The sequence below is a fragment of the Dendrobium catenatum genome, unplaced genomic scaffold, assembly GCF_001605985.2.
Source record: "Dendrobium catenatum unplaced genomic scaffold, ASM160598v2 fragScaff_scaffold_1220, whole genome shotgun sequence".
In the NCBI taxonomy this organism is placed as follows: Eukaryota; Viridiplantae; Streptophyta; class Magnoliopsida; order Asparagales; family Orchidaceae; genus Dendrobium; species Dendrobium catenatum.
The window spans coordinates 13,106,750-13,128,344 of record NW_021319682.1 but is presented as its reverse complement, the minus strand read 5'-3'; the positions used below and the strand labels follow the sequence as shown (position 1 = coordinate 13,128,344).

At 38.4% G+C, this 21,595-nt stretch overlaps 1 protein-coding gene across 2 annotated transcripts; it reads left to right on the top strand.

Annotated features, from left to right (window-relative positions):
* The first annotated feature begins 691 nt into the window (after positions 1-691).
* On the top strand, positions 692-3,293 carry LOC110109931 (patatin-like protein 3). Of its 2 annotated transcripts, none has more exons than XM_028699108.1 (3): positions 692-1,700; positions 2,432-2,494; positions 2,590-3,293. In XM_028699108.1, the coding sequence occupies exons 1-3, from the start codon at positions 774-776 to the stop codon at positions 2,905-2,907; spliced, it is 1,308 nt and encodes a 435-aa protein (XP_028554941.1). In that variant the 5' UTR covers positions 692-773; the 3' UTR covers positions 2,908-3,293. The 2 variants fall into 2 exon arrangements, with proteins under 2 accessions (XP_028554941.1, XP_020696821.1); XM_020841162.2 differs by having other exon boundaries at positions 701-1,700; positions 2,593-3,293.
* The last annotated feature ends 18,302 nt before the right edge of the window (positions 3,294-21,595 follow it).

The window sequence follows — 21,595 nt, the reverse complement described above, 5'->3', positions numbered from 1 at the left end:
ATATATATATAAGATTATAATTCAAATTTTCTTAGTTAAAATTTTCAATCAATACATCAAAATAAACTGCGTAATTCTCAACATTCAATCATAATTTATTAATTTCATCGTAACACACAGGAAATATAAAAAATAAAATGAATCTTTTTAAATATATTTATATTTATAATTACCAAAAATGCCCTGGCCACCTGCAAGTAAATACAAACACAAAACTCCAAGTTCTAAGGCCTTACAGCTGTCCGCTAAAATAAAAATATAGAAAATATTTAAGAGCCTCATTAGAGTCTACAGCAGTATCGCGTGAGCCGATTCGGCCGGACCCCGGTCTATCCGGTGTCGAATCCGGCTCTGTCCCTTCTACCCCCGACATTCATATGATTCCAGATCACCCACTTTGGACCGTTCGATCTCAACGTCGGTGATCTCCCGCCACACGTGTGCTTCCTCTCTCTCATTCTTCGTCGAGTCCATCGCCTCCGCCCCGATACAAATCAACCGATAGCAGGTCGGACCCACCCACCGACGGTCCTTTTTCCCTCCTCGGATCTCCTTCCCATCCTCACCGTTCATTTCCCATCAACGTCTAACACTATTCTCAACAAGTTATAAACACGAGCAGCAACTAATATGCGCACTGGGTTTTTGCTATCCTACGCAGGCCGTCCCGCCTCCCTTTATAACGGCCCTCCTAGCACTTTTACTCCTCCCGTCTTACAAACCAAAATCGTACTATCCCTCACTCTTTACTCTGATCATTATCGCCGGTTATAATGGCAGGTTCGCCGTCGCTAATGGAACCCAGCAGCGACACCGACAAGCTCAGCTACGAGATCTTCACTATCCTGGAGTCCAAGTTCCTTTTCGGCTACGACGACTCCAAGATTTTTCTCCCTGCATCAGCACCGGAGACGCCGGCGAAGACCCCTTCCAGCCTGGAGTCCTCACCCGGAAAGATCCGCATCCTATCCATAGACGCCTCTACCGACAGTCTCCTAGCCGCCGCATCCCTCGTCCGTCTCGAATCCTCTCTCCGCCGACTATCCGGCAATCCCGCCGCTCGAATTGCTGATTTCTTCGACATCGCTGCAGGATCCGGCACTGGCGGTGTTCTTGCCGCCTTGCTCTTTACCCGGGGTCCTGATGGCCGACCGCTCTTCTCCGCTGACGATGCTCTCTGCTTTCTATTAAAAACCGGCGCCGTGTGCGATTCGACCGGCGAGCGGAAGGGGCTTTTCCGCCGGATCTTCCGGCGATCCGTTGGCATGACTTTCCGAAAGGTGTTTGGGAACGCGACGCTGAGAGATACATTGAAGCCTTTGCTGATCCCCTGCTACGATCTAACCAGCGGCGCGCCGTTCCTCTTTTCGAGAGCGGACGCCGTGGAGGCTGATACTTATGATTTCCTGATCAGGGAGGTATGCACGGCCACCTGCGCAGGAAGGGTGGCGTCGGAGATGAGGTCGGTGGACGGCCGTGCTTGTATTGCTGCGGTCGGCGGTGGGGTAGCAATGCCGAACCCTGCGGCGGCCGCCATCACGCATGTGCTTCACAATAAGCAGGAGTTCCCTTTTGCTGCTGGCGTTGATGACCTCATCGTCGTTTCGCTTGGCAGTGGAGAACAAGATATCGCCGGCGGCTGCGCTACGCCGTCCACGGCTGAAGTCGTGCGGATCGCCGGGAATGGAATGGCCGACATGGTAAGAACTGGCGCCTCGTTCTCCCGCTAATCGTTTTGATTGACCGAATTACCCTCGCTTCGCATGTCCTTTTTATCTTATCTCTCCGTTAGTGGACAGTGGACACCTTTTTTAACGAGTATTTTAAAGAGAACTCATTTATTTTACCATATAATATTTGTTAGCTATGTAGTTTTAATACAACTGTACTTTTTTTAAAACAAAAGGCCTCTTAATTCATAATGTCGCACCTAACTAAAAGCTAATAGCGTCAAATTCGAAGTTTCATGGGTAGATAAAATTCTTGATCTTCTTTCATAAGGATAAGTGTAGCTGTGTAGATAAAATTTAATAATCTCACGTTGTATTATGCTGCGTGTTGCATAATTTTAATTCTTACATTCGAGCAATTTTATTTGAGATCTACAGGATTTGATGAACAACTTCTAAGATCATATCAATTAACTAAACACCCATTTTAAGTGTAATTTTTAGCTTCGACAAATATCAAACTCGATATTTTAAAATATCTGTCGAGATCTTATTTATTAGATCATTATTTCATTATATACAGTGAATAAGACAAATTAGTCATTACAATTATTTCTGTCACATAGCTTAAAAAAGAAGATAATGTGATTGATCCCATTGCAAATTAAAATTTATCTTTAATAGTTTAAGCAAAGTGGCCTTTTTTATGCTTATCTATAAATAAATATGTCCGCTAAATTATTGCTTGGTTCTTGTCTCAGGTTGATCAAGCCATAGCTTTGGCCTTTAGGCACCACAGGATAAACAATTATGTTCGCATTCAGGTAATTTTCGAAATAATCTTTTACATCAATTACATTTCCATATTATCTAATTGCACTGGAAAAGTATTTATTTACAGTCCTTGTAAAAAAAAAAGCAGGCAAATGGGGTTGGACTCAGAAGTCCAAAATGCTCAAAGGCTGCAAGCCGTGAAGCAAAGATGATGAGGATAGAAGAGATGCTAAGTCAAAGAAACGGTGAAACTGTGCTTTTCCAGGGGAGGAAAGTATCGAAAGAGACCAATGCCGAGAAGCTGGAAAGATTGGCCGGAGAACTCATCAAAGAGCAGGACAAGAGAAGCAGATCTTCCATCCCCACCGTTTTTATTAAGCAGGCATTGACTCCGAGGACTTCGTCGGCCACCACCGCCACAACCACCACCACCTCAACCAGAAGGTCGTTGGGCTCTCCTTGATTTTCTTCAGAAAATTGAAGAAGATGGTCACTTTGCAAAGAGCCGTTATATTTATCAATAATGAAAGTCTGCATAAGTTTCTCACGGGTTCTGTAACGGCAGCCATAAATTATAGTTGGTGATGCAAAAAAACAAGCTCGGCTTCGCTTTTTGAGGCGCCATTGGAGCAGCAGCACTAGAAATACTACTACTTCTGTGTACATTGTAATTGACAAGAATCGATTTAGATTCTTAGTAAGATTTTTCTTTCTTGGGGTGTTGGTTTCCGGGTAAAGTGAGTTCCGGAGTGGAATGCTTGTTGAGGTGATTATTTATCTCCTAATAATAAGTCCTTGTACTGTAATTCCGAAGCTATTAATAAATGATTGAGAGTAAAGATTCCTTCTTGACAAGTTGCTCGTCTAAACTCTTAAGAGACTTTGGCTTTATTTGGGATGACTTTCTAACATCTTAGATATTTCTCATGGAGTTCAGAGCAGATCTTTGGCCAATAAATGAGGTAGCACTAAATGGTTAGGATTAGGATGGTCACTAAGATTTTATTTGGGATGACTTTCTTGCTGCTTCTTAAAGCAGCTTTACAGTATAAAATTTTAATTTTTTGTAACTGTAAAGCTACTTTAAGAAGCATAAAAAAAGCCGTCCCAAACGAAGTCTAAGAATGGCTAAAACAATCATTCTCTTGAAGGTTAAAAGAGGTTATAATGATATCTACGATGCAAGGTTGTAGTGCAAGTTTATTTAGGAGAAATTATGAGATTAGGGCTGCAAACGAACCAAGCCGAGCTGAGTATGTGAGTGTTCATGTTTGAGTTCGTTTATCATTAGCTTGTTCAAGTTTGGTTCGTGTTTGATTCTAGCTTTATTGTTTGTGTTCATGTTTGGTTCGTTTAATTTAAACGTGTTCATGTTTGGTTCATATTCAGTTCATTTAATGCTTGTTCAAGTTTGGTTCGTGCTTGATAAAGGAGATTGCAGTGTAGGGCAAGATGAATCCATGATTTCAACACAAGTGGAGTTATGGTGCTTCTCTTTGGATAAATAATTGTAGTTCTAGTGAGGTTGTGACATAGGTCTATAAGTAACAAAGGCTACCATGTGAGCCATGTTGTAATGTAGGTTTAAATAAAGTCTAACTATGTTGTAAATATATTAATAAATGTTTGGATGCAATGTTGACAAAGTGTTACAACCCGAGAAGGTCACAATGATAAACAAGTAATTCAAAATCTCTGGCAACATTGAAAACGGGGAAAGAAACTAAGGAGAGGAGATATAAGAAGATGATTATTTTTCATTTATTACATGTTAACAAAGGATGGCTATATATAGAAATGCAACACTAGGAAAGACTCCATAACGATCTATTAACTCCAAATACACATTAATCGCCTATAAACCATAATGACTTGGAAAGATCTACTAGTCTAACATCTAATCTACCTATTTTTTTACTCATAATATTACTTACTCAACTTAATCATCTAATATAATTTATTTTTCTCCATGGCCTTATCACAAAGCCATGAATATGATTGCAATAGAGGTTCAGACTTGAAAAATCTCGCATCCTGATGATTATCTTTTGTAGGAGTTTTCAAAGATATAGGTTCTTCTTAGCTTAGAAAGTTGAAATAATAAGTTCTTGTGTTATATATATATATATATATATATATATATAAACAAGAAAATTTATTCCATAAAAAAGAAGATACAACCATTCAACGAAATAGGAGCAAACAACAGCTAAAGAAAAAATACACAATGGAGCAACCAACCAGAAAAGGGGAATCACCGAAGCGGGATCAGGTAGTGGCAAAACACTACAACCACTTAAACAATAAACAAGGGCCCTCCAAAGGGCAAGCAACATGCCAGCAAAACCAAATCCTGCACGAAGACTAGCAAGAAGCCGCTAGAATGGATGCCAACAAGTCATACGAACAGATAGCATGGCCTCATCATTGCCCATATTAAAAATCTCGTCCACACCAAACAATCTAACGAAAAACAGGAGCAAATCCAAATCCAAATAGCGAGACAACCAATTAACCACAACATCAAAATCAAGGAAACTCCAAAAAGCTTATTTTGGTCTCCTACGCCGATGATTTAACCCAACTAAGGTAAAATTATTTTCCACGAGAGGATCCACTTGCACCTTATACGATTCTTGAACACCCCTAGAAGAGTCAGCAAAAACCGCCCTATTCCCATCCAGACTAACAGGGGAAACATTTAACCAATCCGAGTGGTCCACATAGCAATCTCTAGACTTGCCTAAATGAACTTGTAAAGCAACATTGTAAATTAGAGACACTGACACATCAATACATCGAGCAGACGTAAAAACCCCAACACGTGTAACTGACTCAGTAATAGGAGAAATAGTTGTTGACCCACCCAAATCAGTGGAGCCATCATCCACGACCAGATTAATACCACATTGGCCTTCAACAGTATCTACCAAAATTTCACAAGAACCACATCCACTAGGAGACTTCTCAACAGCAAAAGGGGAAAGAGCACCATCAAGCGCACTAACACCCTCCATCACACAAAGCATTAGTATTAATTTGGGAGCAAACCGCAGTCAGGGGAATCTCCTCTGAAACCTCCAGAGGAGGAACCAAAACGACCACAGCTGCTGGAGCGTCCGTCACAATCTCAGGCTCTACGACACGAGCCACATGGTTAAGGCCATCAACAAGTTCAACTGAAGTATTAACATTATCCAAAACAGAATCAATAGCCTTAGTCAACGCAATATGAGTTAAAGCTAACTAGGGATGAAGAATTTTACATTCAGATTTGGAATGCCCCAAAGACTTGCAGTGGGAGCAATAACATGGGAAATCCTCCATAACTATCGGTTGTATATACCCTAAAGTTTCCGAACCTACCCACACCTAATCAGGATAGGATTTAGTAACATCCAGCTCAACCAGGACACGAGTTACCGAAGGCCTAGAGCCAACTGACGTAGCATGATCAATCTTAAGAGGCCGACCAAACATAGATCCTAAACCATGCAAAATCCTCGGGGAAAAGAGATTGGGACGCAGGTTTGAAAAAGAAATCTAAATGGAAATAATGCATGATTCGATATCCGCGCATAGCTAAGACAAAAAATTTGCTCACTCTACCGCCAGCTCGCAACAATAAGAATGCTCCAATGGAGCTAAATTGACAACTATTTGTAAAGTCTAGAAGGGTATTCTATTCCTTCTAAGAAATAATATGAAATATTGATAATAGTTATAAGAAACGAATAATGTATATTGTTTTCTTTTATGATCAAAATATGATTGGATGACACTATTTTTCGGTTGACCTAACTAGTCCGTTGAAATTGGACCAAAGTTGGGTAGACGGGCAGCAAATTAATGGTCTTAAATTAACAAATTGAATATACCATTAAATAAAAAGCTCTTTGTTTGGTAAAATTAAAATTAAATAAAAAAAAAGCGCTATAGATGAAGCCAAAATAGAGTAACCATAAAAATTAATAACGGTGGTCGTTACTCGTAACGACAATGAGGTGAAATCACAAATCTGGCCCGGTTCATTCCTTACCTTGCTTGGTCGGTTCATGGGGACCGCTCTCGTCCGGTCCAAGCTCGTCTCAATCAATGCGCTCGTGTGGTCGAGCTCGTGAATAATTGTTATCAGCACATGACGTATCATTCTAATTTTCATTTTTCAGCGCCTAAGCACTCGTAAATTGCCATTATTTTCTCAATTTTATACGTCATTTTGGATGCTTAAACTTAGTTGGCCATTTGACCGATTTTTTATTAGGTCCGGACACCTGACGTAACTCTACATCCGGACGTCAATAAAATGTCGCAACATGCTCTTATTCTTTATCGTGCGGCCCGATGACCCGACCCGGAACGGAAACCCGATATTGCTATGTTCGTGTATTTCTAGGTATTGCTCGGTATTGCTAGGTATTGCTCGGTATTGCTTGGCAATAACGAGAAATATCGCTATGACAAGACCAATACTGAGCAATACCGAGCAAAACCGGGGTATTGCTAGGTATTGCTCAGTATTGCTAGGTATTGGTCTTGACATAATGGTATTTATCGTTATCGAGCAATACCGAGCAAAACCTAGCAATATCCTGATATGTACAAATCAGCTAATACATAGCAATTTTGGGTTCCGGTCCGGGTCGGGTCGTCGGGCCGTGCGGTAAAGAGTAAGAGCATGTGGCGATATTTTATTGACGTCTGGATATAGAGCTACGTCATGTGTCCGTACCTAATAAAAATTCCCATTTGACCATTCGGCCCAAAAAATGGACGCTTCATGCCTTCATATGAATAAGGCTTCATTTGGAGTAATTTTTTGTCATTATTTTTTATTTTTATTTTTTAAAAAAATTGTATTAGAAAAGTTCTTTAAGAAAATAGAAAAATTATTCCAAATGAAGCCTAAATTTAGATTTAGGCTTTGTTTGGGTAACATTCTTGTTGCTTTTTAAAGTATAAAAATTGTTTGTTCAAGAATTTTTTATATTAAAAAGTTATTTTAAAAAAAATAAGAAAGCTGTCTCAAACGAAACTTTCATTTGAAACAATTTTCTTATTACTTCTTAAAATAATTTTTTAATATAAAAATGTTTAGTTCAAAAAAATTTATATTAAAAAGCAGCTTTAAAAAAATAATAAAAATTTTGTCTCAAACGAAGCCTTCATTTGGAACAGCTTTCTTACTGCTTCTTAAAGAAGATTTCTGTTATAAAAAATTCAGCTCAAAAAAATTTTGTATTAAAAAATTGTTCTAAAACATAGTAAGAAAACCATCTCAAATGAAGCTTTAATAAGATTTTCATTTTTTTTTTAAAAATTACAATAACTTTTAAATTTTATACTATTTTAACTATTTAACACTTTTTTTCAATCTTACTAGGTGTTCTTCAAGAATGCTTAAAATTATAATACACCCCAGCAAGGATTAAAACTATTATAAACTCTGATAAAGCTTACAAATATTATCCCAATAAGGTATAAAACTGCTTATGCGGAGTCTTAAAACTACTATACACCCCACATGACTTAAAATGACAAAGTCCCACATAACCTTAACATCCAACTATAATCTAACTAAGATCCTCGAAACTTCATTACTCTGCTTCTTAAAGCAGCTTTTTAGTAGAAAATAATTAATTTTTGTACTAAAAAGCCGCTTTAAAAAGCAGTAAGATAGCCGTCCCAAACGAAGCCTAAGTTTACTTTACCTTAAATATAAACTAAAACACTTTATAATACATTATTTTTACTTTATTTTTCTTCCAACGAAACACTAATATTTAAAAAAACTCGTGTAAGTAGTTTATTTTACACCAACTTTACTTCAAATGGTGTCATTCACCCCAACAAGGCTTGAAACTATAATATTCTTCAAGAATGCTTAAAATTATAATACACCCCAGTAAGGATTAAAACTATTATAAACTCTGATAAAGCTTACAAATATTATCATCCATGATAGAGGCTTCAAATTAACATATGTCCCAATAAGGTATAAAACTGTCATATGCAGAGTCTTAAAACTACTATACACCCCACATGACTTAAAATGACAAAGTCCCACATGACCTTAACATCCAACTATAATCTAACTAAGATCCTCGAAACTTCATTACTCGACTAGGATATCCTTTAACCATCACTAACCGACTCGACGGTTTCGCAATTATCTCCATAACTTTCTCCATCACTAATCATAATTAGGGGTGTTAATATTTGACACGACCCGAAAATTCAACTCGAACCTGACCCAAAAATTTCGGATAATGGTCAACCTGTTTGTGAAACGGGTCAGGTTTGGGTTAAACAAACCGACCCATTTTAAAAATAGGGTCGGGGTTGGGTTGATCCGAAAACCTGAAATGACATTGCTAAACCCGCTGACCTAGTCTGCCCGCCGTCTAATTGCATCAAGTGTCTGTCACGTTGAGTCGCGTCACTTCGTGTGAGTCACCAATCACCCCACTGTTGCGCGAGTCGTGTCTCATCTCTCGCATCACGTCGGCTGCCAGTGCCACTGGCGCCATTGCTGAGCCGATGTTGTTGCCGTATCGTTGCCTTGTTCAAGAGTCGGGTTGGATCAACCCAGTAACCCGCGTGGGTCGGATTCGGGTTGAAATATCTAACCTTCTTGCAAAAAAATAGATCATATTTGGGTCTAGTGTCGTGTCAATTTTCAGTTAAACCCGAATCCGACCTATGACCCGATTTTGACAGCCCTACCGATAATGAATCCTTTCATAAACTAATCTAATTACATGCAAAAGAAAATCATCAAGGATGCATAGTGATATCATATGCAGCGATACTGCTGACCTCAATAGGATAAGCTAAAAGATAAATCTATCTAAAGCTCGTGAACAGTGCAGGAAAGTTAATTTGTAAGCTACTGTATATATAAAATATGTAGCTTCTTCTTCAATGATAGGGACCATTATATGTCGTCTCCCACTCTCGCCAACTCATATATTAATAGACGCCATAAATGAAGATCCCACCTTCTGGATCAGTATTATTACTTGGACCATGCAGTTCACCACTTAAAATATGTTATGAAGCTGATTATACTTATAAATCAGTTTTAATTAGAGTGTCAAAATGGGTTAATTAATCAAATTTAGACTTATCTAATATTGGTCTGGTCTGAATCTAGTCGAAAATGTGGAGTTGAATCCGACCTGATGGCAATTTGGATGATCCAAATCAGACCTAATAACCCATTTTGATTAAAAAAAGTTATAACTAGTAAACTATAGAGTTTAGATTTGTTGCGGGCTGAAAGGTTCATGGCGGTAGAGTGAGTAAATTTTTCGTCTTAGCGATGCACGGATATTCAACACGCAAACAGAAAGAGAGAAGTAAAACACCAAATTTTTTTTACGTGGAAAGCCCGAAGAGGGAAAAACAACGGGGCCTCGCCCAGGTGAAATATTCCACTAAACTTGAGTGAATTACAAGGGTTGACCCGTCCCTCGATTTAGAGGCGGTCGAATTACAGTAATTTGGAGAGCAAGTCAAAGGTCTGGAGACGGTCGTGCGGATGTTCGGCGGCGATCGTTGGCCAGGCAAAGATCCGGCGGCGGGCGGCGGGCTGAGCGGTGGTCCGACAAACGTTGGGCTGAAGTTCGGCGGCCGGCGGCGGCCGGTCGCAGGTCCGGCGGCGGGCAGCGGGCGGGCAAAAGGTCCGGCGGCAGGCGGCGGCTGAGCGGTGGTCCGACAAAGATCGGCCTGAAGTCCGGCAGCGGGTGACGGCCGGGCAAAGGTCCGATAAAGACTTTGCAATTTTAAGGAAGTTGTCCTTAGCAGCGATTTTAATAGCTAGCATGCTTTAGGATGATTTTAACAACTATTAAACGTGTTACTATCCTTTAAATTAATTAGAAAAAGTAATGCAAAAAATAATAATTATATTGTACTGTTCTTGCTGCGTTGGAATCAAACGATTGCTTTGCTGCTGCTTATCTTCAAAAGGCAATCATTATAAAAATAATTAAGTCGTTGCTCATAATTTAGGCGTAGGTTTTGTGTGGGGGCAGCTTTTGTGTTTTTTTTAGCTTTCAACCAAATTTTATGCTATAAAATTATTTTAAAAACAGTAAAAATATTGTCCCAAATCAATCTTTTGTTTGAGATAAATTTTTTCTATTTTTTACAATAATTTTTTAGTATACTTTTTTTTTTAAAACAACAGAGAAATAACCATAAAAAATTGTCCCAAACTAAACTTTTCTCATGCAATGCTTTTATCATCTTTCTCTAGCTTTTTTGAGAGAGAAGCTCCGCTATGATTTGTTTTCGCACACTTCGTGGTTTCCCGAGCTGTCGCTGGAGGGTGGATCCCTCCTCTTACGACTCCTCCTTCGCCAAACGTGAAGAGTTTAATTTTGATCTTGTCTCTCTCAGTGAAGTTTTTTTTTTTTTTTCTGTTTAAGTTCTCTACATAAGAAGATTACGAGTTGGTGTGGTCTTGTGGGGCATGATTTATTCTTGAAAAATCTTTTATTTTTCAAAAGTGAACACCTCATTTCAGTCCCAAACGTGAAGAGTTTAATTTTGTTCCCATCTGGTTTAAAATTCAAGATCTTCCCCTTTCTTGTTGGACCCCTACTGGCATTTCCAAAATCGCGACTAAAATCGGGACGCCCTTGGCTATTGACGCTCTCACGGCTTCTGAATCCAGGCTAACTTATGCTAGGGTTTGTGTTCAGGTTGACCCTTCTGCCACCTACCCTGAATCGATTTCCATTTATGTGGTTGGTAAATTATTTTACTTCAAGATCGAGTATGAGTGGAAACCTCTGTTGTGTGGGCTCTATAAGTCGCTGAATCATACCACAAACGCCTGCCCTTCTAATCCCGATCCACCGAAGCAACCTGTCTCTACAATCTTTAGAGGGAGAAGTACTAGCAGAAGGCCTAGGGGATCAAAACCTGGAACTAATTTCAGATTTTGGTCAAGATCCTTGAGAGTTTGTTGTCTCTCCACTTGCAAGAGAAACTCCTTTCTCTATGTCACCGCTTACAAAACATATCAAGGGCTAAGGAGATTCTACCTTCATTATCCATGAATGGCGGATCCGGAGACTGAGTATGGAATAACTTGGGACGACGACGGTTTCACCAACATCCTACGATCCACTTTCTTTGATGTGAATCCGAGGATTGACCATACCGTTGAAGATTACTTGGAGCGGATCCTTGGGACCTTGGTGGAAGCTATCGACGAACACTTCGAAGGCATCGAGTGGAGGATCTCCACCTCTCCTTGACGAAGGTTTGTCTTTCCCCTTGCATCTTATTCCTTTTAGTCAAACTCTCCTAGGTTTGATTGCAGTCACGACGGACTCTTCCGCATTGCTCTTGCTTAAGCTTAGTAAACGTAGGATTTGAGTGCACCTCTATGCTTTCCGATTCTCATTGTTAGACTAGGGATTATTTTGAAAGCTACTATTATTCAATGTGTTGCCTTAATATCACTAGTTATTTTTTCCCACATAATATTAGTATCCTCATTCACAAATAAAATATTAAAATCTAAAATCTTACTCTAAAAAATACTTTTGTTAATATTTTTGAATTGGTTTAGGGTTTAGGGTTTAGGGTTTGGGGTTTAGGATTTAGGTTGCCTCCAATAATAAATTCAGCATCCTTGCTGAATCTCCAGATTCTCAAGCATCTATGTCTTTAGAAATTGAAGAAACCCAAGACTCCTTAGCTCACAGTGAGCTGCCTAATGCCAACAATGCTTCCACCCAACTTGTTAACTCCTCAACTCACCAACTCTCCAACTCTCCCAATTCTTCAGCTCCTAAAAACACTAATCCTGCCATCAATCAGGGACAGAGTAAAACTAGGGGCAGGGGCACCCGGCCCAAACAACTCTCATAAGCATTCATGACTTTCCCAACTATTGCGAGTTGGAACATTAGGGGCTTTAATAACCATGAAAAAGGTTTTTTGTTGTAAAAAACAAATCTCTGATGAGAAAATTAACATCATGTTCTTGCTAGAAAATTGCATCTCCTCTCCCAGTTTGTTAGACCCTTTGTTCTGTCGCAACCTTAGAATTTTTTATGATGAACAGAGCTTTAACAACTTTCATCTTGCCTCTCTAGGTTGTATTTGGATCAAATGGAATTATGCTATTACCTCTTTCACCCCCTCCTTTGCTTCTAGTTAGATGATCACGGGAGTTTTTCATACTGGTCATGCTCCACCTCTTTTTCTCTCAGTTGTTTACGCTTCTAACTCTTTTGATGAGAGGTTTATTCTTTGGGACGACCTCAAAAAGGTTAATCGTGGTTGCTCCATGCCGTTGTTAGTTGTTGGATATTTTATTGTTGTCGTTTTCATACTATCAAAATTGGTGGTAATGTAATTCTTATCTCCAGAATGGCTCCGTTCAACAATCTTATTTTTGAAACTAATTTGTTGGAACTTCCTACTTCGGGCGTTTTCCACACTTGGTATAACTAGCGAACTAATTATCCAATACACTTGAGGCTCGACTGTATGATAGCGAATGAAGCTTGGACTAGCGCCTTTCCTAATTCCAACTATAAGATGGTTAACAGTTATATTTCTGATCACACACTCTTATCTTTAAGTTAGGTGTGGATGTGAGAAGTTCTCCTAAATTCATGTTCAAAAAATTTTGGTACCATATTTTTGAATTATGGAATATTCTTATTTTTATTTTTGATGCTCCGTCTATGTGAAATCCTATCATTAGTCTATATTAAAAACTAAAGTTGTTAAAATGCAAGATCAAGACTAAAAGTTGGGTTTCTTCCAATCACATTGTGGATATGTGTAACATGTTGGCTTCTCAACAAAAGGATTGTCAGGAACTTTTGGACCTAGATCCTCTTAATAGAGAGCTTTGCTGTAGATTCAAAAAGTTGAGTGCTAGTCTAGCTTTCTACACTTCTACTTGCTCCTCTTGAGCTATTCAAAGAGCTAAAATCAAGTGGTTAACTAGAGGGGAAGAAGACTTAAAATTCCTTTACTCTAAAATTCACAATACTCAAAGCTTCAATAGGAGTGCTCTTATGGTCTCTGTTATTGGTTTGGATCAAAATCAAGATGAGAATATCATGAGCATTGTTAACCACTTCAAGGATTTGTTTAATGCTCCCTCTCCTGATAATCTTGACATCAACCTATTTCCTCCCGGGATAATTCTGATATCAATGGCCTCCTTAGCACTGTGACCAATAAGGAAATTAAAGATGTTGTATTCTCAGGTTGCACTACTTCTTCTCCTGGCCCGGATGGATTTAATTTTGAGTTCTACAAAAAGACTTGGAGCATCATTGGCTTCTCTATTTGCAATGCTGTTAAAAGGTTTTTCACAAAGTGCTATTTTCCAAAAAGTGTGAAAGTCACTGCCATCTCCCTTATTCCCAAAAAGACTCATGTGGAGAGTATCCATGATTTAAACCCATTGTGCTTTGCAATGTCTTTTATAAAATCATTGCTAAGATCATTACCAACCGTATGAAGCTCATCATGCCCACTATTATTCACCAGAGTCAAGCTGCCTTTATTACAAATAGATACTCCACTGATAATATTATTCTGGCTGGGGAAATTTTAAGCTTTAGAAAACCTTCGACACCGTTTCTAGAAGGTTTCTCTTTGAAAGACTGGCTCAAAAAGGTTTTCCCCCTCTATTCATCAGTTGGACCAAATCTTGTGTTAATGATGTCAACTTTTCTATGAATGTTAATGGGACATTGAAGGGATACTTCTCTTCTTCTTCTAGTATTAGGCAAAGATGCCCCTTAAGCCCTTATTTATTCTGTATCATCTTGGATGCATTCTCTTGTCTCTTTAACTCTACATCTGGCCTTGAATCTTTTGAGGACTTCAATTATGAGAACTTCAGAGTTACCCATCTTTTGTATGCTGACGATTTACTTATCTTTGGAAAGGTGGATGCTTCTAATGCCAATAAGCTTGCTGGACTTTTAAATACCTTATGTAACAGCTCGGGACTGCATCTAAACTTGAATAAGAGTACTATCTTTACACATCACAACTCTCCAGCTACAGCACATATCCTCCGATCACTTAATATTCCCAACATCTCCAGTACTTTTATTTATCTTGGCTTGCCCGTTTCTTTGAGGAGAATCAAAGTCTATGAATTCAGCCCTCTTGTTGATAATATCACTAGTATGCTCTTTGGTTGGAAAGCAAATTTGCTCTCCTTTACTGGTAGAATGCGATTCATCAAGTATATTATTACCAACACGATTGCCTATTGGATCCGTGGGAGTTATATTCCAAAAACCATTATCAAAACTTTAGGCAAGCTTTGTGCTAAGTTTCTCTATTATGCAAAACTTTAGGCAAGCTTTGAGCCAAGTTTCTCTAGCTATTATGGCAGGTCTCAACAAAGGCACTTACACCTTATCTCTTGGGCTAACACGTGTAAACCTGTTTCCAAAGGCGAAATTGGCATTGCTTCTTTTTTGGCTCTGATTTTTTGCTTATAACTGTGGGGTTATTTATAGATGGTATAATACTTCTTCCCCTCTTACCGATTGGATGAACATAAGATACATTTCCCCTTGGAAACCCAACCTTTCCAATCCTTCCACTTTATGGAAGAGTTTATCATGCATGACTGAGAAAGCTAAGCTTAATTTCTCTTTTCCTATTCATCCTAATAGGAAGGCTGCAATTTTATGGGATCATTGTATTAGGGAGGATCCTCTTACTGATAGTTCTGTTTCTATATGTTGCCTTAATGCGAGGATTGCTGAGTGGATAAATACCTCTGGTTGGACTCACCCTGTTGTGGTTTCTCCTAATATGAGAAATCTCATTTTGGAGACTCCCATTTCTTTTACTAGTCCCAACATTCTTTGGAATAAATTAGAGAGACCTACCTTCAAAGATTTTTTTTTGGAGTATTTTGCCCAAGATGATAATTTTCATTCTCATGCACTGATTTGGCACCGCAAGCACTCACCTCAATTTTCTATTTACTCTTGGATGCAGTTTATCGGGGGCCCTAAATTTGTAGATGAACTTCACAAGAGGAACATTCACATTCATGATTCTTGTTGCATCCTCTGTCGAGCCCATACAGAAACTATGATTCATTTACTGTTTGAATGTGACTATTCCTTCTTGGTGCTGACTAGAATCATTCTGGCTTTTTGGAGTTCCTATCTTAGGTCTAATATTTCACAAGCTTTTAATTTTGTTGGGAATATGGTGGTTAACAACAATTTGAAAAGTTCTATCTTATTATCTCTTAATGTCATTGTGTATCATATGTGGATGGAGAGAAATAGCAGGCGTTTTAGTAATGTGGTTGTTAGTGCAATTTCTATTGCCAAAAAAATTCTGAGAGTTCTTAATCTCAAATTCTAGGGCTGGAAGGAAGGTGAGTGGATTAAAAATAGGATTTTCTGTAAGCCTTATGGTTAGTTCTGGTCGATTGAATTGGATGTCTTGTCTTCACTGTTTTGCTGGGTGGCTTTTTTATGACCAAAAGGGGGCCTTTCTATTGCTGATTTGCTGCCGGATAGTGTATACATGCTGCTTATTTCAATGGATTTTGGCCATCTCGACTGGTTTAGTTGCCTTCACTGTTTTGTTGGTGCTTTTTTAAGCATGGAGGGGGCCATCTCCTTTGTCCTGTTGCCGGTTGGTGGAAATAGAATGGATTTTTTTTTTTTTTGCAGACACTTTTTTGGGGGTCTAGACAATGATGAAGCCTGCACGTCGATTTCTTTGGATGGTCTTCTGACAACCAGGGAATTGTCTATCCTGATTTCTGATTATATTATTTTCTGAGTCCTCCCCAACAGGTCCTTCATGTCTTTGCTTTTTGCTTATAGCCTTCTTGCATTTCTTTTTTTTTTTCGTTTCTTTTTTGGGTTCGTTTTACCTCACTTATACACCTTTTTACCCATAATGGAATGGGCTAAGCCCTCAGTTTTCCAAAAAACAAAAAAAAAAAAAACTTTACTCATGTATTGAAATAAAATCAGGCATAGGTACAAAGAAAGTCATCCAAAATATTAAAAGAATATCGTTTTCCTATTTTTTCTAAAAAAAATGACCGCATAAGATATCTCATATTTACTTCTTGGAATACAAGAAAAAAATAGAATAAATTTTAAGAAGCAGCATTATTAATGTTTAAATTCGATGTAGGTGTATAATACAAAAATAATTTAGAAAAGAGTAAATTAGCCAATCAATTTGGTGGTGTAATCTGGAACGGTCAAATTGGTTGGTATTTGGTGCAATCTAAAGACTGCTACAATTGCAAAATTCTATTAGAATTTGGGCAAAATGTTACACTAAGCATCATTAGCAACGTATGAATGTGGTTTTCAATATTTAATTTGTCATCAATGATTTTCAAATAAATTAACACTTATACTCAATTTAATGTATACACTTTTAAATTATTTCTTTTTCATTTATAATATTTCAGAAATAAAAAAATAAAATAATAAACAATTTCAAAAGTTATGCCAAGATGTAAATTTAAAATTCTTACATCTAATTAAATTACTAATTTATGTAAAACTTATAAATATCCTAAAATAAAAAAGGTAGTAATGTCACAAAAAATTCGCAAAATCTATATATAAAAATATGTGAATTTACAAATTCAGAATATATATAATTATTATTATTTTTAAGATTGATGAACAACTCGTCCGTTCCCCTTAACGTTTATTGCGCGTGCTTAATCAACGAATTACGATGTTAATGATGCTTAGTGTAAAATTTAGCATAAAAAATTTTATACTAAGCATAAAAAATTTCCAAGGAACTATAGTACTTAATTTCAGACTTCTAGGGCACCAACGTTCGAAAATAGGGGGCAACTGATATATCATCAAAATATTATCTTGATCGGGCATGAATCTCAAGGCAAAATCAAGTTGGAAACATTTAAAAATTAAAATCGGGACCATCTCAACTACGATTTGAGCAAACTTACAGTCGAACTAAACGTCTCGAAAATATGAACCCAACAACACAAAATTCAACTGAATTAAAACCAAATGAGTCCAAAATTAAAGACCTGAAGCATATTTGGAAGGTTCAAACAATAATTTGGATAACAAAACGGTTTTCCAACATGACATTCTTATATTCGAATCGAGCGGCACGGTGAGACGAATCCAACAAGACTAAGATCGCTAAATTCTGGTATCATTAAGACATTCAAATGTCTAGTAAACGATCCATGATTAAGAGAATCAACGTCAGCCGTCCATTCAAACCACTCTCAATTTATCATTGATCTTCATCTTATTTACTGGTCATATCACTCTCCAAAATCTATAAATAAACCCCTCACTTCTCATGAAAGGGGGCCCATGGAAGAGAAGGAAGATAAGGAATCTGAGATTCTCTCTTACCACCAAGATCCTCCTCAACCACTGCATGGACTTCCGCCGGGCCACCAACTAACGTCGAATTTCTTCCTGGCCAGCAACTGGCGACAAATTTCCATCAGACTACCAACTGACATCCAGAATTTCGTTAAGCCACCAACTGACACTGGATTTTTATCGGACCACCAACTAACACCATATTTCTGCCATACCACCAACGGAAGTCCGGACTTCCGTCAAACCACCAACAAATGCCAGATTTCTGCCAAAGCACCGACTGATACAGGATTTTTGTCAAACCACCAAATGATGTCCGGACTTCGACCGGACCATCATTTAACGTCAAAGTTCTGTTAGACCACCAACTTTCGTCGGAATTACACTGGACGAACATATAACAAAAAAACTTTCACTTGGGTTCCAATTATTGATGTACTTCCACAAGACAATGGTCTTTTCGACCTCCATTTTCCACTGACTAGGGTCCTTCTGATCACCCTCACCTGACTATGATCTTTCCGACCTTCATCACCTGCTGAATATGGTCCTTCCAACCTCCATTAGAAGATAATAGTCTTTACGACCTCTATTGCCAGTCGACTATGATCCTTCCAACCTCCGTGGGCTGCTGACTACAGTCCTTCTGACCTCTGTTACCTGATAACGATCTTTCAGACCTCTATCGCCCATCGACTATGGTCCTTTCGACCACCCTCATTTGATCATTCCGACCATTGTCACCCATTGACTTTGGTCTTTCTGACCTTCGTCGCCTGACAATGATCTTTTCGACCTCCATCGCCTACCAACTATGGTCCTTCCGACCACCCTCGACCAGCAACAGTCTTTCCGACCTTAGTCGCCCACCAATTATGGTCCTTCTAATAACCCTCAATTGACTACGAACTTTCCGACCTTCATCGCCCACCGACCATGGTCTTTCAGACCATCGTTGCCTGAGAATGGTCTTTTCAACCACTATCGTTAGGCGACTATGCTCCTTCCGACCACCCTCACTCGACTATGGTTTTTCCGACCTTCTTCGCCAGCCGACTATGATCCTTCCAACCTCCGTTGCCAGATAATAGTCTTTATGACCTACATCATCAACTGACTATGGTCCCTCCAACCTCTATTTCCCTCTGACTATGGTCCTTTTGACCTCCGTTACCCACCGACTATGATCCTTTCGACCTCCGCCGTCAGTCGACTATGGTCCTTCCGACCACCATCAATTGAATATTGACTTTCTAACCTCCATCTTTAGCTGATTATGGTCATGCCGACCAAACGAATATATCAATTATGATTCTTCCAATTTCCACCATATAATGCACTCTATATAATGTATATTTTTTTTACATCAAGCCAAGGCTCTCCCCCAAAGGAATGGCCTCATTTGTAATCAACTGCAAATACTAGTGGATTCATTCAAATTGGGTCAAGCCCTATGATTTTTCTCATTTTTAGGATTTTCCACATAAAAATTGCTAGTGTTTCTTATAAATGATGCATCCTCTCTCTTATCTTATTGTGTGTTAAATCATCGTACAAAGCTAAGACATAAACTTTATATTTGTCTGCCATCATAAATATTCCAGGATGTAACATTTATAAAACTGAAAATTTTACATTTAGTTTTACTTTGACTGAACCCTTAGAAAGGCTTTGTTTGTTGTCAAAACTAGAGAAGTAATAGGTTGTAATGTATTCTTTGTAGTCTGGAAGGAGTTTGTAGAGACAAACTTCAGGTCAGTAGTGACAATAATAGTATGGGTTTTGAAATCAAGTCAGATTAAAGGCTGAACCACATCACATACGTATGATTCGAATCCAATAGTTCTTATTTAGTAGCCAAAGCTCCCAACCAACAAATCAAAATGAGTGGAATACATTAAGCTGTTGCAATTCATCTGTTTTTTTTTAATCATTAAATCATACATTCAAAATTTTAAATTTTCTATAAATTATCTATATATTACTCTTATATATTTTATAGTGAAACTAACTAAGATGGATCTTCAAAATTTTGATTTAATATTGTTGCGTGCTAGAATATGCGCGGCAGTAGAGTTAGAAAATATTCGTCTTAGCGTTGCACGAGTATTCAGCACACAAATCGGAAAAAGAATGAACACCAAAGTTTTTACGTGGAAAACCCAAAAAGGAAAAAAACCACGAGGTCTCGCCCAGTTGTAAAGTTCCATTAGTGTTTGTATGAAGTACAAAGGTTGATTCGTCTTACAAATCAAGACGATCAGTTTACAATCAACTTCTCAAAAAGTTATAAAGTTCTGCAAATTCCCGGCGTTTCCCGAAAATTCGGCAGAGTTCCGGCGTCTTCAGGCAGCAGGAAGAGCTCCGGCGGTGGTCGAGGAGGAGCTTCTTCCTTCTCCTCCTTCTCTTCTTCTTCTCTCTCTTCACTTGGTCCCTTTTGTGAAGCATGAGGGCTCTATTTATAGTTTTTCTGTAGTGGCGTGGCTTGTAAATTGGTGTGAGATCATGGGCGAATAGGGAGTGGTTTGAATGGACGGCCGATATTGAACCCTTCGATCGTGCACCGTTCGTTGGACATTTGGAGGCCTTAATGATGTTAGAATTCGGCGATCTTGAGCTCGTTGGATTTTTCTAGTCGAGCCGTTCGATTCAAGTATAAGCTCGTTAAAATCGGAGACCGTTTGATAACTCAAATTGCGGTTTGAACCTTCCAACAGTGCTTCGGATCCTTGATTTGGACCTATTTGGGCTTGGATTGGGTCGAATTTGGTGTCGTTGGCTTCGTATCTCCAAGACGCTCAGTTTGACTGTAAGCTTGCTGAAATCGGAGTTCAGATGCTCATGAATTTAATCTTTGAAGTTTCCAATTAGTTTTTTGCCTCGAGATTCGTGGCCGATCAAGATAAATTTGTGACGACGTATCAACTATAAAATAAGAGTAATATATAGATAATTTTTATTGAGATCCATCTTCGTAAAAAATTCAATCAAAATAAATTCTTGAAATCAACATGGCTTGAGAAGTCACCTCATAATTCGGGAGAAGAGGCAAGCATGCTAGGAAGGGCTTAGACTTTATTTGGGACAGTTTTCTTGTTATTTTTAAAACAATTTTTTAGTATAATTTTTTTAAAATCATTAAAAAAACAGTGATAAAAAGATATCCCAAATAAAGCCTTAATTTGAGGAATTAATTATTCCGTTTTGTGAAAGAATACATTCATGTAGAGGTAGACTCATAATTTTTTCCTAAAAATTATATCTAACACGTGTTGATAAAATTCCGCTGCTAAACTGGATATTTATGGCGGTTATAACCGCTGCTAAATTTAGCACTTCATCCGATCTACCCCGCAAATCCTTAAACCGCAGTGGAATGTCGTTGCAGCACATTGCAATTACAGGCGGGGGTGTAGCGGTTTTAAAACCGCTACAAAGAAATTTGTGGTGGTTATAACCGCCGGGATATGCCAAAAATTGTGCTGTGATAGGCATATTTTTTGGTAGTGACACCTTTAAAAATAAAAAATATAAAAAAAAATAAAAGAAAAAAAATAAAATAAAGAAAAAAAACACCTTTAAAAATATTCTCATACTAATCCCTCGGCGAGCCTATGCAACCAGTCTCACAGGTTCATGACCCACAGTTATTTTTTGACCACTTAAGTGATCGCGTCACATGAGAGGGGATTCGAACATGGGCTAGGCAGATTCCAAATTATATTCGCTCACCAACCCAACTAAGCCCGGTGGGGTTCTCATCTATTTTTA